Source organism: Chiloscyllium plagiosum, unplaced genomic scaffold (assembly GCF_037043375.1).
Source record: "Chiloscyllium plagiosum isolate Xiang-an unplaced genomic scaffold, Cpla_swu_hap1 HiC_scaffold_52, whole genome shotgun sequence".
NCBI lineage: Eukaryota > Metazoa > Chordata > Chondrichthyes > Orectolobiformes > Hemiscylliidae > Chiloscyllium > Chiloscyllium plagiosum.
The window spans coordinates 759,270-774,386 of NW_028270190.1; the positions used below are offsets into that span (position 1 = coordinate 759,270).

The window sequence follows — 15,117 nt, forward strand, 5'->3', positions numbered from 1 at the left end:
CATATGAGGTCATGTTCGTCACAACTTCGTGGACGGAAAGGTAGTTTCCTGTGCTGTGCAGGTCTATCTTTATGTTCATTATACCCACATCCATTACTTCAAAGGAATTTCATTCTACATGCCAACCACTAACTATGTAACATATTTGTTGTCTTGCCTTTTTTTTTAGATAACTCTCTGTTCACACGAAAGATTTCCCCCTTGTTTCCAAATTCTCCATTCTCGGCGAAAGACAATTGCCATTAACTATCATTACTTCATTATCCAATAAACTTATGTCAGGTCGCTTCTCAACGTCATATGCTCCAGTGAAAACAGTGGCAACCTATCCACTCTTTCTTTATAACTCAAAGCGTCCATTACCGGCAACATCCTGATAAACCTCTTCCAAACTCTCTCCAACAACCAGAGAGAGAGAGAGAGAGAGAGGTGGGGGAGAAGGGTGTCAGAATAAATATCACTTCGAGAGAAACAAGGGACTGAAAGGCATAAGTCAGTACAGAAGTATCCCCATGCGATGGGGATGACTGAAAAACACGTGTCAATATACATATAGCTCCCTTGAGAGAAATTTGGGACTGACATGTCTGAGAGATGTAGGGGATGACGTAGGGGCTGACAGGCAAGGAGAGAGATAGTCCTTGGGTGGGGAGGGGAGAGAGAGAGACAGAGACGACGATGATGAAGAAATACCAGTCAAAGGACAGATACCTTTCTTAGAAAGTTGGTGACTTAGAGGCACAAGACTGTATATAGTTTCTGCAATGATCGAGAGTGTGAGAGAGAGGAGTGACAGTGAGGTGTATAGATGTATCACTGAGAGAAAGAACGAGAAAAAGAGAGAGAGGGAGAGAGAGAGAGAGACTCAGAAACAGATTGTCTGTCAGGGCCCCAACTATTTCCTCACGCGCCTCCTTAAGCATTCTGTGATAAATTTGATCCCATCCGGGGCATTTGTGAAGTTTAATATCATTTAGCTGACCCGACACATTCTCCATCCTTATGTCACGTGATCCAGAGTAATCAAACTTCTGTCTCTAATCTCTACATTCGTCGTGTCCCTCTCTTCAGTAAACACCTATGCAAAATAATCATTGAGATTCTCACCCATTTTCTCAGGTTCGACACAGAACCTGCCTTCCTTTTCTCTTCAGTCGTCCAAATCTTTCTTTAGATATTCTCTTTCCTCTTATGTAGGAATAAGATGCGTTGGGATTCTCCATAATTCTGCTCGGTAAAGTTAATGCATGGCCTATTTTCGCCCGCTTGATTCCTCCTTTATGTTTGTTCTGACTCTCCCGAAATTCCTCCAAAGTTTGTTCCATTCTTAGCTACCTGGAACTTATGTACGGCTTCACTTTCCTCTTGGCTCGTCAAACAATTTCTCCTTTTCTCCGGGGTTCACGAATCTTTCCTTTCTTACCAAAGGGACATGCCTATCCTGCACAACCTTCAAACTATCTTTGAAAGACTCCCACATATCAAATGTGGACTTCCATTCAAATAGCTTCCCCCACTCAATATTTCTCAGCTGCTGCCCAGTTTTGATATAGTTGGAGTTGGCCCTGTTTAGTTGTCTTCCTTGAGGATCACTCTCATCTTTGTCTACAAGTACTGTATAACTTACAGAACTGTTGTCACTCTTCCCAAAGACATCCCCCACCGCAGATCCTACCACCTGGCCTCGTTCATTCATCAACACCAGTTCCAAAATGGCCCCTTCACTATTTAGACTATTGACATACTGCCCGAGAAAATCTTCATGGATTCTCCTTGCAAATTATGTCCCATCCAGACTTCTGACAATAAGTGTATCCCAGTCGTTTTTGAGGAAATTATAATGCACCATTACCACTAATATGTTGTGGTTCTGTTCGCCGAGCTGGGAATTTATGTTGCAGATGTTTCGTCCCCTGTTTAGGTGACATCCTCAGTGCTTGGTTTCACATCACATCATCGCCCCCAGCAGTACCCAAAATGGTATAATGTTAGTGAAGAGAGGGGACACCTGCACTGCTTCCTACTCTTCCTCTGGCTTTTGGTCACCCATTCTTGTCTCCCTCAGCAATTCTAATCTGCAGTGTGACCAACGCGCGCAACATCCTATCCTCGACCTCCTCAAATATGTGCTACCTCCTTACCTTCCCGTAAAGCTCCTGGTCCCAAAGTAAACTCCGCACTGTCTCTGGCTTTTCCTAGGCAAGAAAAAGGCCAAGGGAATCGACGGAAAATGCTTATACTGTTCATTTGCCTACCAGGCAACCTCTTGGTACCAATGTCACCTCCGCTCTTTCCGCCGCTGCTCCCAGACAGAAAGGAAAGCCTCATGCATTCCTGTTAATCACTACCTCTGATAATTAGCCACATTACGTACTGACACTTACTCCGTTTCTCCCTGCAATTTAACCAGTTACACCTGATCCGGCACCCGACACAATGAGTCTGTGATTTACCAGTACAGCTTAGCAATCACTCTACTTCATTCTGTAAGTTACCCTCAGGACGCCATATCAATTAATCCCTATAAATCTGCACATTACACCCATGGTTCCCCATCACACACTCAATGGTACTCAGTCGAAATCGCAGGATGAACTCTGAATCATGACTTAATGCTTGATACTTCAACCAAGATCGTCTTCAAAGTCACTAATTTGTACATTACATGCATGACCTCCTATCTATCTGCAATTTACTCCACTATCACTCCTTATCATTTTGTAAATTAATCCAAGTATATCTAATAAAGTGCTGCCCACGCCATCCAAATCTTCCAGCATAACGCCCTATCAATCATTCCTCATCATTAGCAAGTACCCTCCACGATGTGGTTTTAGTCATTTCCTACCACTTTGTAAATTACCAACATGATAGTATATCTGTATTTCCCTCTGACTTTATAAATTACTCACATAACGGCCTGTCACTCAAAATTTGGAGACGCTGATTTTAGACTGGGTTTGTGCAAAGTTAAAAATAACACAACACCTGTTTATATTCCAACAGTGACAGCTTTCAGAGTGCTGGTCCTTCATCAGGTGGGTGCGAGAATGCAAAATTTCTCCACATCCACCTGATGAAGGAGAAGAGCTCCTTGCTTGCAAACAAACCGGTTGGATTATAACCTGACGTTGTGTCATTTTTAACTGTGTTACTCAGACTTTGTTTTCCTGTTTTCCCCATGTTGCGACATTCATCACTCCATTTTGCTCTGTAAAAAATGAGACATATTCGAACTCGCGCCTAATGATTTTATACATTACCAAAGGATGTGAAATTAGTCACTCCATATCATTCAGCCAAGTAACCCCATGCGATTCTGTAAAGAATTCTTTATCAATCTGTAAGCTATTCCCTTATGTTTTACAACAGTAAAACGCTGGTCTCATGCTGTTGTTTGTTATAAATATAACAATGTCGAGGATCGACTTTCCAATTCATGCAATTCTGTTCTTCTGGATCAATGTAGAGTGCTGTTAGATTGAAGTAATGTAAATGTAGCAGCACTACTCTGAAGCAATAATTATATCACGTAATGAGGTGTGTATCACACAAGGAGTCCTGAAGGATGTAATTCAAGGTATAGAAGTAATGCTGGGCAATGAGTTCAGAGAGTATCTTCTGATAATTTTAAATGTCTGCAATTTTGATTGTGCACTCAGTGAGGAATGGACTGTGTCGCTCTTCTGCACACACACACGCACATACACATGCCTTGCTCCAATGTTTGAAAGGAAGATTGTTCATTCTCATTGCAGGCACTGGAGGGTGGGGTGTGTGGAGGATAGAATCAGACTGGATGGATTGCTGGAATCAAAGAGTGTATACCAGTTCAGGATCAGTTCTTAGTTTTAAAACTAATGGAAAGATACCATCTTATATTCGGAGGGCACAAGCTTCCAGGCATATTGCTCACAAAGAAAAGCTGTTCTGATATCTGGGAGCCATTCAGAGATGTTAGAAGCTGGAATGCCTTTGGCATCACGATCTCCGTAAACCAATCAGCTGTATGTTTTAACTGATTCTGAACAAAGCCTATTCATTTGATGCCCTAATTGTTGAATTTTTTTCGGCAATACGTTAGAGACCACATAAGAACTGACCCTGTCGCTTTGTGCCTCCTACGAAAGTTTTAGCAAAAAGGGGAGAGATATAGAAGAGTAGGATATCCTGATAAGTGAAAAGGTTGTTTCAGTGATTTGCGTGGTCAGGGAGTATTGAAATGCTTGCCATGTTTCACTTCCATCGAGAACAACATAGTTTATTCCCTATGTCTATGTCTCTCTGTATTTGTCGTGGAGGTTTCACCAGACGCTTAAACTTAATAGCGATCCATATTAATAATTGTTAATATGTTAGTGAAATCTTCTACTCTGACAGATATCCATCTTGTTCAGTACAAAAATATGGTCTCTGCCTTCAGTCATCCTGGATTTGAAAGATTGGTGAAAATGGGCATTCAGAGACTTACATTTTCTTTCGAATTTCACAACACTTTTTAACTGATGAAGGTCAAAGTCAGATTTCCAGTACGCTGAAAAGTAAGACCAATTACTTTTCTCCTCTATTGCCTGGTCACCAAGGGACTGGACTATCGAGAGTGTACCATATAGAAGTGTGTTGAGGAGACATTCCTGCAAACAAGCAGTTAGTGACATGGTGAAATTCTCTGCCACTGATAATGACTGAGAGAAACATAATCAATATTTTCGCGAATATGTTAGATGTAGTTTGGGGTATTAAGGATCAAAGGAAATGGGGATAAATTGGAGAAAGGAATTGAATTAGCTGATCAATCATTATGCGATTAATGTCAGGCCATGCTGGGAGAGCCAAAGATGTTATTCCTGTGCCTATCTTCTAGCTTTCTTGGTACATCCAAATGAATGGTGAAGCTCAAATAAGAGCGAGTATAGTGAACCGATTGTCATAATGAACGATGAAGTGCAAAAAATACAAGTTTGCTATCAATAAACACCTCTCTGAAATGGCCTTGAACAATGAAAGATGGAAAAGGCTGGCTTAATAATTACTGTCTTTCTCTCTCTCTCTCTCTCTCTCACACACACACACACACACACGTACAGAAGAAGCGGATGAATTTATTCCAGACGGATATCAATGTTGCCAGCATCACAAGTGAGGCAAGCCACGAGTCTTATGGACTCAGTGGTAAGCACTTATTCGTCAGTTATACCGAATCCTTAAGGATCCGTCTTTGATTCCAACATCAGTTGACTATCTATCTGGAGTTTGCACATTCTCCCTGTGTCTGCATGGGCTTCCTCTGGGTGGGTCTGTTTCCTCTCACAGTCCAAAGGTGCGCAGATTCGGCAAAATGGCCATGCGAAATTGTCCACAATTTTCAGGGAAGAGTTAGTTACGTGCGTTAGTCAGGGCAAATGTAGTGCAGGAGAATGGTTCTCGATGGGTTACTCTTTGTAAGATCTTTGTGGATATGTTTCAGCAAATGTCCTGTTTGCACGTTGTAGGGAGTCCATGGTTCTATTTTAGAGTCAGTTTTACAGCAAGATCAACCTCGTTACGAACAAATGTAGTCATATTCGTTCAGTCAGCAATCTTGCAGTGTCCCGTGACCTCAGTCGACTGGATGGATTGTTTATACTGCAGAGGGTCTCCAGCATCAATCACCACACTGAATGTTATTGCCACGAGTGTCAATTTCCAGATCTCGCCACAGACCTGAGGTGTGGTGAGCCACGAGTTAAATGGACCGCCAGCCGTTATTCTCAAATGAGAGAACAGCTGTATCGTCATCACCTACTATGGTGACAGCATGCGTCTGATTGAAACAGATAACATTGCAATGAAATGGAACATACATGGTTGGCATTCACGAGGAAACGCCAACCTGGCAGAGCAGCCATGACAATTCAATACACAAGAGATACTGCATTTATCTGCCATCCATATGAATCTACCCCATCCGATCCATCAGATTCTAAGCTTATCTGAAAGTAGATCTAATTCATTCCTGATAAAAGCGAGGAAAGTGTGAGAGAGGCAAAGCAACAAGGTTTAAAAGTGCCGTTTGTCTGGTCTGCAGAACAAGCTACACCAAGTCTTGGGGGAGATGGAGCATTAATGCATTATTTCGAACAGTGTGGTTATCTTCAATTGGAGGTAATTAGGTCGTGATCGTGTATGACTCAAATTGCTTGCACGAGTAAAGAACTGAACTAAAATATGCCCCGGAATGGGGGTTTCAACAAATTCAGACTTTCATGTTGACAAATATTATGAATATCGAATAAATTGCAGAAATGATGAGGTTGACATGTAAAGAGGAACTGATTCCAACAGAAGTAGGGACTGAGACGAAATAAGGATAAATAAACAATGAAAAGGAAGTAGAGTTTCAGATATTTTATGGACTGGAGAGAAGATTAAAACAGAAAGAAGTGTCACTGATGGAAAGTGAGATTCAATCAGATCAAAATGCAATGATACACAGAAAGGTAGCAAAGTCAGCGATAAACGATGAAATATTGAATGAATGTGCGTCAGAGTAGAAATGTGTTTGGATGAAATGAGAGAATGAATTTGAAAATGAGAGCCCAGGAGAGACAAAAACTAGGTTGGCTTGAATCTCTAGATCCAGTAACTGAAAAAAGAATGATCAAGATATGGAGAAAAATGCAGCAGAAATAGAAATAGGGGTATTTTTGTCTTGAAGGAACCTGCGTTTACTGGAGAAGGTAACAAAGAGTCTGAGGGCTGTAAGGGCTCCAGGACATTACAGTAGTTGTGACAGTTTTAAGGGATGTAGAAACGTAGAGAGGCAGGGAGACACTAAGTGACTGTTAAGGTTTACTGTGAGTGCGACTGTTGAAATGTTAGACGGATGGAGTGCTTCTGGATAGACAGATGCAGGAAGAAGAGCCTTCGTAGGCGCTGGCGAAAGTTAGAGTTTTACAGACTGTTGCATAGTTAGAGTAGATTTCACTGACATGATATACCAGAGGAGCTGGATTAGGTGATCGTGATGAAGGGATTGTTCCAAGTGCTGGAAGAATTTACATGGATAATGCATAATGTTCTGTTTGGACTATTCCTTGAAAAATTCACCTTTATATTTTCAGAGATAAGACACGCTTTGGAGTCTGGAGACAGAACTGTGAAATACCGAAGCACCTGGATCAGTGAAAGACTCCTGAAGGGTGCTGGGCTATTGGAAGTTATGGAAAAAACTTTATGGAGTTGGAGCGATGGAAGAAAGATGCACAAAAACGGAGGATTGCAGGATTTGGAACAGATTACAGATATGGGATGGAATGAGGCTACAGGGACTGAGTGAAAACAGATAGGATGTGCTGGAGCAGCTGGAAGACATTTCAGTAGGAGAGAAAACTGTCGGATTTAAAACGAAGTCTTGAATTTTCTATTGAATAGAGGACAATACACAGATAGGGACGTTTATGAGAGATACAAATTGAGTTCTTGGTCGTTGTCTTTGCTTGAAGATGGTCAATTTCAAGTTTCCGGGGTATTTTTAAGCTGAAAGAAGACAGGTTTGAAAAGGACTTAGGAGTAAACTTTTTCTTACAAAGTTAGTTTGCGGGTGGAATGACCTCAAGACGAAATGGCTAATGTGAGGACAATTACTACGTTTAAGAGACATTTGGCGTGGACTGCTTGGACTGAAAGCCTTCTTTCCATGCGGCACGGTTCGATGATTCTATGACATCACTTGCGGCATAACGTTACCTCAAAGTCTGGGAGGACCGTGAGAATATCATTTTAACATAGAGAAACGGAAGCTTGTCACAGATGATTCAAACGTCGATGAAGCAGTAAGGATAAGGATAATGTAAAGATTTGGAAGCATTCTGGGGATGGTGAAGCTGCAGAGTTCGTGACATTACAAGGAGAGTAAGGAGAAGATATATCGTGGGAAATTTATAGCTGTCGGAGTAAAGTGAGGTGGTACATAGCATTATGGTATTGAAGACATTTGTAGAGGCAGGTTGCTGGATAAGCTGGAAGAGGTAACAGAGGCATGGGGTTGTTTGGTAGCTACTGAGAAAGGTGTTTCGAAGGATTCCATGTGCTTTATAAACATATGAGCTGGTACAGAAAAGGGCATTAGCATGTCTGGAGGATGCAACCAAGATTGAAATTACAGCGAGGGCTTTGGGAGTTAAAGGAAATATGGAAGATTGCAGAAGGTAGGGGATGTTTGATAGATGGTGAGGTGTGGAAGAAACTGGAGGGACTTACGGAAATATGAGGATCGCAGACAAAGGAGGTTTTATAGATGTGCACTGTTGCAGGGAGATTGAAACAACGGAAATGCTGCAGAGGTTTTGTTTTGATTTATTTGATTGATTTAATTATTTGGTTGATTGTTGGGAGTCTGATTGACTTTTTCAAGTAGGGGATCTTGTAGGTTTCAAGCATATGACCGAGATAGGAAGAGCCAACCTGGCCAGAGGAGATGGAAAGTACATTTGCATTGGTAACAGAGCAGCTGGTAGTACAGTCTAGTACGGAGTAGCCGTGGAAAATTGTCAAAATACAAGCAAAAATGAGCTTATTTAATTCAGCATATGGAGAAACAGAAGTCTGGGTGCATGCAACAAGCAGACGGACAGCATTACAAATTGGGAACTGTGCGACTTCAGGAATCGGCAGCTGCAGTTTGCTAACGATTAAAACCTTCATAAAATATGAAATGAGTGAGGACAAGGAGAATTGTATTGCAATAGTCGAAATAGTGCACTGCACTGGAATGGATAAAGTCGTCAGGCTGACACAGGAATGGACATTCGTGACGTGGTAGATTTGAAAGCGACAATATTGATCATCGTACGTTTGCCCTAGGCACAAGTGTGAATTGCCTGTAAATGTTTCATCCTGAACCCATTTACGGGGTGGATCATGGAATGAGAAATGAGCCCTCTGGCTATTGAGGGATTGCAACGTAGATTCACGAGGTCAATTCCTGGAATGGCAGGATTACCTTACACTGAAAGACTGAAGCGACTGGGCTTGTATACCGTGAGTTTGGAAGACTGAGAGGGGATCTGACTGAGACGTATAAGATTATGAAAGGATTGGACACTCTGGCAGTAGGAAACATTTTTTCACTGATGGGTGAGTGCCGAACCAGAGGACACAGCTTAAAAATACGGGGTAGACCATTTAGGACAGAGCTCAGGAGAAACTTCTTCACCCAGAGAGTGGTGGGTGTGTGGAATGCTCTGCCCCAGAGGGCAGTGGAGGCCCACTCTCTGGATTCATTTAAGAAAGAGTTGGATAGAGCTCTCAAAGATAGTGGAATCAAGGGTTATGGAGATAAGGCAGGAACAGGATACTGATTAGGAATGATCAGCCATGATTATATTGAATGGCGGTGCAGGCTCGAAGGGCTGAATGGCCTACTCCTGCACCTATTGTCTATTGTCTATTGTCAAAACAAGCGTGCGTGTTCATCAGACCTTGTTCTGAGCTTATGACTGTTCAATCTTGTCCCCTGTTCAGGAACCAACTATTTCACGCCGAGCTCCTCACCTTTGTTTGTCGAGATTGGACCATCACATCGCTTCACATCAAATTATCCGGACCTGACTTGTCAGACGGGAATGAAAAGCAGCAGGAGCAGAAAGAATTAGACTCACAAAATCTATTTCGCAATGAAGAAGATGTTTCGCACATTGCACAGCATTTGCCTTCATAAAAAGGGTGACATCTCCAGAACGGACGTGAGGAGCCGGATATCGAACCAGTGAAGATGGATGAGAGCTTATCAATCCTACTTCATTTTCTGCACTGCAGGAAACATGATGACTGCCCCCCAGACCTGCTTACATCTGATCATCCGAAGGTCTGTTCTTGGGCCTTGTTCAGGTTTGTCATGCATGACTCGTCTTCTTAATTTCAGCTCTCCATTAATTTCAGTTCTACACAGAAACTGATCAATATTCAGAGATTAAGCAGGACAACTGATTAAGCATGGTGCAACATAATGATTTCGATGCAATTGATCAGCTGTGATCTCTCTGACTTACAGAGTCACCTCCAGGAGCTAAATGGCGTCATGCTCCGTAGATTTCTAACATTCATTTGTTCATCCCGGCCTCCCCTTATGTCGTCTTGCACCTCTTGTGCAGTTCTTTGGCTTGGTTGGATATTTACTTCATTCCTGTCACAGGGATTGATTTTGATTGGCTCTCTACTGTATAGTATCCAACATCCACTGTCGATGTTGTTCTATTTTGTAACTTTATGTAAAATAATCCCAATTGTTAACATCTCTTTAGCATTTATGTCGTCCTCCAAAATATCGTTTGTAAACCCTGATCCACAAACTCTCACAGTTTCAATGTTGCTATCATTCGTTTAGTTGGCATATTAGGTGAATATGTTATGTAAAAATAGCTTCCAATGGGTTCCTGAGGTTCTCGCGGAACCTCGGAAGAGATGCCACATAGACAATGGCGCTCGTGCAGCAATTCAAATTCCGCAGCATATATGCAACTTGTTTAAAGGTATACTCACCATCACTATCTAAAGAGTCATCAGCATCAAAGTAATATAAAATATACAACAGCCACATAAATATGAAGCTGCCAGATATGGCGAATAGTAAAACCACACACTGCCTTCTACTCTCCATCTCTCGATCACTAGAAGTATCTCCTTTACTCTGACACTTCAGTCCCTGACGGACACGACTGGCGACTATAATGTGTCTTACTGTCAGAACATTGAGGAACAGAATTAAACCAAATGGAAGTATTGGGGTTAGAATCTTCTCAAAATTTTTAAAACCTCTCCACACAGGGTCAACCTTAAATGCATCGCTGTATGAACAGTACCATGGTACATTATTAATGATCTTATAAGGTACAAATCTAAAGTAGATAGGAATATTTTTTAAACACAGCAGACTTCCCATTGTTGCCAAAACCACAGTTGCAGTTTTCTCAGTGCAGTATTTGGCTTTGAGTTTCTCACAACAAATGGTGACATATCGATCAAAGGTGAAAGCGATGGTGAACCAGACAGAACAGTCTATGAGTACACGGCGCAGGGCATAGCGAAGACTACACACAGGAGTGATGTCCAGGAATGATGGTGGAAAGTAATCATTCTTGATTTTACTCAGTATAATCTCAAAGATAACGACCAAAAGATCCACTGTTGCCATAGCCAGGAGATAGCGAGTGGTGCAGGTCGAGATTCCACATCTTCCCCGAGCCAGAATTGCAATTGTAACTAAATTGACTGGAAGAGAGAGAACGATAGTAAATATAAAAATATTTGGAAAAAACAAACATTCATCATTTTGAGACTTTGAAGTAAGGGTTACAGCTTAGCATCACAAATGCGTGGAACATTGTGAGAACAACAATAATCGCAATCAACACAGTAGCGAACATTGTGACACACACCGTTCTTTCAGATGAACGCAACTGCCAACATGAACATGAAGCAGACTCTTTAAACAGGAAATAATGCAGGTAAGACTTTGATCAAGAAACAACATCGCGAGTGGATCATTAACGTCCCACTGGATTCAGAACAATTTCCGTATATGTTATAGCCATTATTAAAATTGTGTCAATTCCTAGAAATGGAGAGCATTCTTCGATAAGAACATTCCCTCAAATATTTCTACATTTCTACAAAGAGAACAGTCTTGGATCAACAAAAGTAATAACATACTTATGTGATGCTCAGTACACAGTGTATAGTAAGGGATTCAACTCGAAAGTAATCTGGATAAATTTTTGGAGGTATCTCTTATAATTGCAAGAGTCTGACATTACATCGAACATAGGACATAGAACAGTAGAGCACAGTACCGACCATTCCGCCCTCGAAGTTGTGCCAACCTTTTATCGTGCTCTAAGATCAAACTAACCTATTTACCTACATTTCACTCTCATCAATGTATTGACCCAAGAAGCCTTAAATATCCCTAATGTATCTGATAGCCTTTGTGATAGCCATTTTACTGGATCACTTCCTCTCTTCGTCATGTACTCATCAATCAGGTCATCCCTCAAACTTCTTCGCTACAGTAAGAAAAACCCTAGTGCCCCTAACCTATCTTCACAAGACATGTCTTCCAGTCCAGGCAGCATCCTGGTAAATCTCCTTTGTATAATTTCTAATGCTTCCACATCCTTCCTATAATAAGGCGGCGAGAATTGAACACAATTTTCCAAATGGGGTCTCACCAGGGTTTTATAGAACTGCATCCAAATCTCGCGATTCTTGAACTGAATCCACCGCTAATGAAAGGCAACACAACATCCGCCTTCTTAACAAATCTATCAATTTGAATGGCAACTTTGAAACGAAGGAGTTAGTCCAATTTGGAAACATTGTAGGTGCATCATTCAGAATAAAATGATGAAGTACAACACAGTGAAATCTCTTCAAATTGTTTAGGCATTTGGGAGCTGGGCCTGTACAGCATATGTGACCTTTGGAAATACACGAGAGTAGGTACTCAAAATGGGCCTTCCGAAACAGTTCAAAGCGGAATATCATTTGCTCTAAGGTTATGTAACTATCACTTGAAGTAGGGGGAATGAAAGCATTTTGTCACAATGAAAATGAAACCGAAAACTGTCTGAATGTTGTATAGAAAAAACAACAGCAGTTATTTCTGTAAAAGCCCAGGCGGTCTGGCTACATCTGTAGAAGGCGATCAGAATTACAGTTTCACGTACAGTTACACTTCATCAGAATTGAGGAGGGCAGATGTTGATAATGAGGTATACTGAATGGCAGGATATGTTGGTAAGGTTGGAAGAGCAGGAATGGAGGTGGAGCTCAGTGGAGCATGAAAACAGTCAGAGCCCTATTCATTCAAACACCATGTTTTATGTTCTGAAAACCGTCACATCAATTTTCATGCATAATGTATTCTGTAATAAGTGGTATTATTCATAGCGTAATGGTTACCAGGTCTTTGAACAGGAAATGAGGTCACACAGCATCACGACCAAAATGTGACCGTGCTCAGTGTCCGTACAATGTGGTGCACCAAATCGATGTGAACAAATTAGATTAGATTAGATTACTTACAGTGTGGAAACAGGCCCTTCGGCCCAACAAGTCCACACCGCCCCGCCGAAGCGCAACCCACCCATACCCCTACATTTACCCCTTACCTAACACTACGGGCAATTTAGCATGGCCAATTCACCTGACCTGCACATCTTTGGTCTGTGGGAGGAAACCGGAGGACCCGGAGGAAACCCACGCAGACACGGGGAGAACGTGCAAACTCCACACAGTCAGTCGCCTGAGGCGGGAATTGAACCCGGGTCTCTGGCGCTGTGAGGCAGCAGTGCTAACCACTGTGCCACCGTGCCACCCACGAAGGATTGCCCACTAAATATACAGTCACTGGGATCAAGGATCACAAACCATTCAGACACACAGCTTGAGAGTTAATGATCCTCATATTAAAGTGGTGTGGTAAACTGGCGCATTATCATTTGTGAGGCATGCTGCTCTAATGCAGCTGATGATAATGCTTAAAAACGTCGGTCATTAGAGCCAGAACTGTTTGGGTAGATCACAGGTTTTATTTTTCATATTCGGTTTTACTGTCGAATCAGTCAGTGGGTGTGCTCACAATAGGCTGGCAATGCACGTTCAACAATATAACACAACAGTCCCTTCCTCAACAACAACAACAACAAAATACGCTGTGCAAGTACCCTTTTCTTGAAATGAACACAATGTAACTGTTCGGGGAAATTCTCAACACATATACAATGCAATGTCCCATTCAATGCCCAATGATCTTTGTCGCGTCAAATTCTACAGATATTACAGACACCTTCACCAATTTTTACAGAATTCTTCGAATTTGAATAATTTCCTACAGACTGTGAACTAAGCATCGCATAATTATATTATCACTATCGTGGAAACAAACACCACAACCTCAGTGAAGACTCAATGCCGTTTACATGCTGAAGCGTTTTGTTCATCTGATGTGTTCACAAAAGAGTACCATTTTGTAAAAGTTATTCAAAAACCCAATGCTATTTTCCAGTGTCATCCACTGAAGTCCTGAAATGGGCTGCAATTAAATGAGCAAACGCTCCTTCTCCTTCTATTTTTAACAGTGTCGAATGTGTAGTCTTAGCAAATATCAATTCTGCTGTTAAGAACCTCGTCTCACTGCCTGGCCATGCTTTTGTTTCAATGATCCTGTTTATCTCCTTATATGTACTTTCTAAATCTCAAGAAAACAAATAATGGAACAGCCATCTGCTTACTTAAATTCTCCAGATTTTCAACTTTTTTTAAATGATTTTTGATGCATGGATCTGTTCGAAATATATTTCTGAGCCATCAGGAACTCAAAGACACAATCAAAAGTTTTGCTCAGTGCAATTACTGTACGCTTCCTCGTCGTCCTTACAATAATATTTGCTTATTTTATTTGATTGACTGCTGATAGCATTACAACCGTAACTTTGGAGTGCTTGAAACAGTTGAAGCAACAGAAAATAAGCACAGAAATAGCTCAGGGACATCTGAAATGAAACGATGTTTCAAGAAACGTTATTATTCATAGGGTAATGCTACAGACTACGTTATACACAATTGACAGGATGGAAGTTCATTACAACATACCGGGAAAACCAATTGCGCCGAGAACAACGTAGAAAATTTTCCTCACTGTTTGAATTGGAAGATGCATGTTCAGTTTGAATGGACTTGTCCCTTTCTTCTGCAGACAATCCCGCTAACTTTGATTCTGAGATGGGCGATTTGCAAGGCCTTAAGTTTATAGCCATTAGAAGCTCCGCAGGGATATAGTGTTGCAATGTTCAAGTGTTGTTTGTCTTGAAAACCTGGTTAAAAAAAAGCAGATGACAGCAGATGAGATAATTCCCTGGCTGTTGGAATATGTTTACTGTGAGGAGTAAATTCTTGGAAAAAAATCACAACCCTTCACGAATGGATAACATTGGTCCCATAATGTAACTAACCAGAAACGGCAGTGATATTAAAAAATGCACATGTCCCTTTGCACACTTGCATTTCGAAGTCGGAACAACGTATTGTATCAGTGGTAATCTTCACACAATGGCAATTGAATGAGTGAATTACTAC

General features: G+C 41.4%; 1 protein-coding gene across 1 annotated transcript; it reads right to left on the reverse strand.

Annotated features, from left to right (window-relative positions):
- Positions 1 to 10,387: 10,387 nt before the first annotated feature.
- On the reverse strand, positions 10,388 to 14,701 carry LOC148134727 (putative G protein-coupled receptor 139). The gene is made up of 2 exons (XM_087985328.1): positions 14,635 to 14,701; positions 10,388 to 11,250 (listed from the first exon to the last, which is right to left on the reverse strand). The coding sequence occupies exons 1-2, from the start codon at positions 14,699 to 14,701 to the stop codon at positions 10,388 to 10,390; spliced, it is 930 nt and encodes a 309-aa protein (XP_087841454.1).
- Positions 14,702 to 15,117: the final 416 nt, after the last annotated feature.

Coding starts and splice junctions, on each gene's coding strand:
- LOC148134727 (XM_087985328.1), bottom strand. CDS start 14,701: ATGCATCTTCCAATTCAAACAGTGAGGAAAATTTTCTACGTTGTTCTC. Junction 11,251..14,634: donor CGGCGCAATTGGTTTTCCCG/GTATGTTGTAAT, acceptor TCTCTCTTCCAG/TCAATTTAGTTACAATTGCA.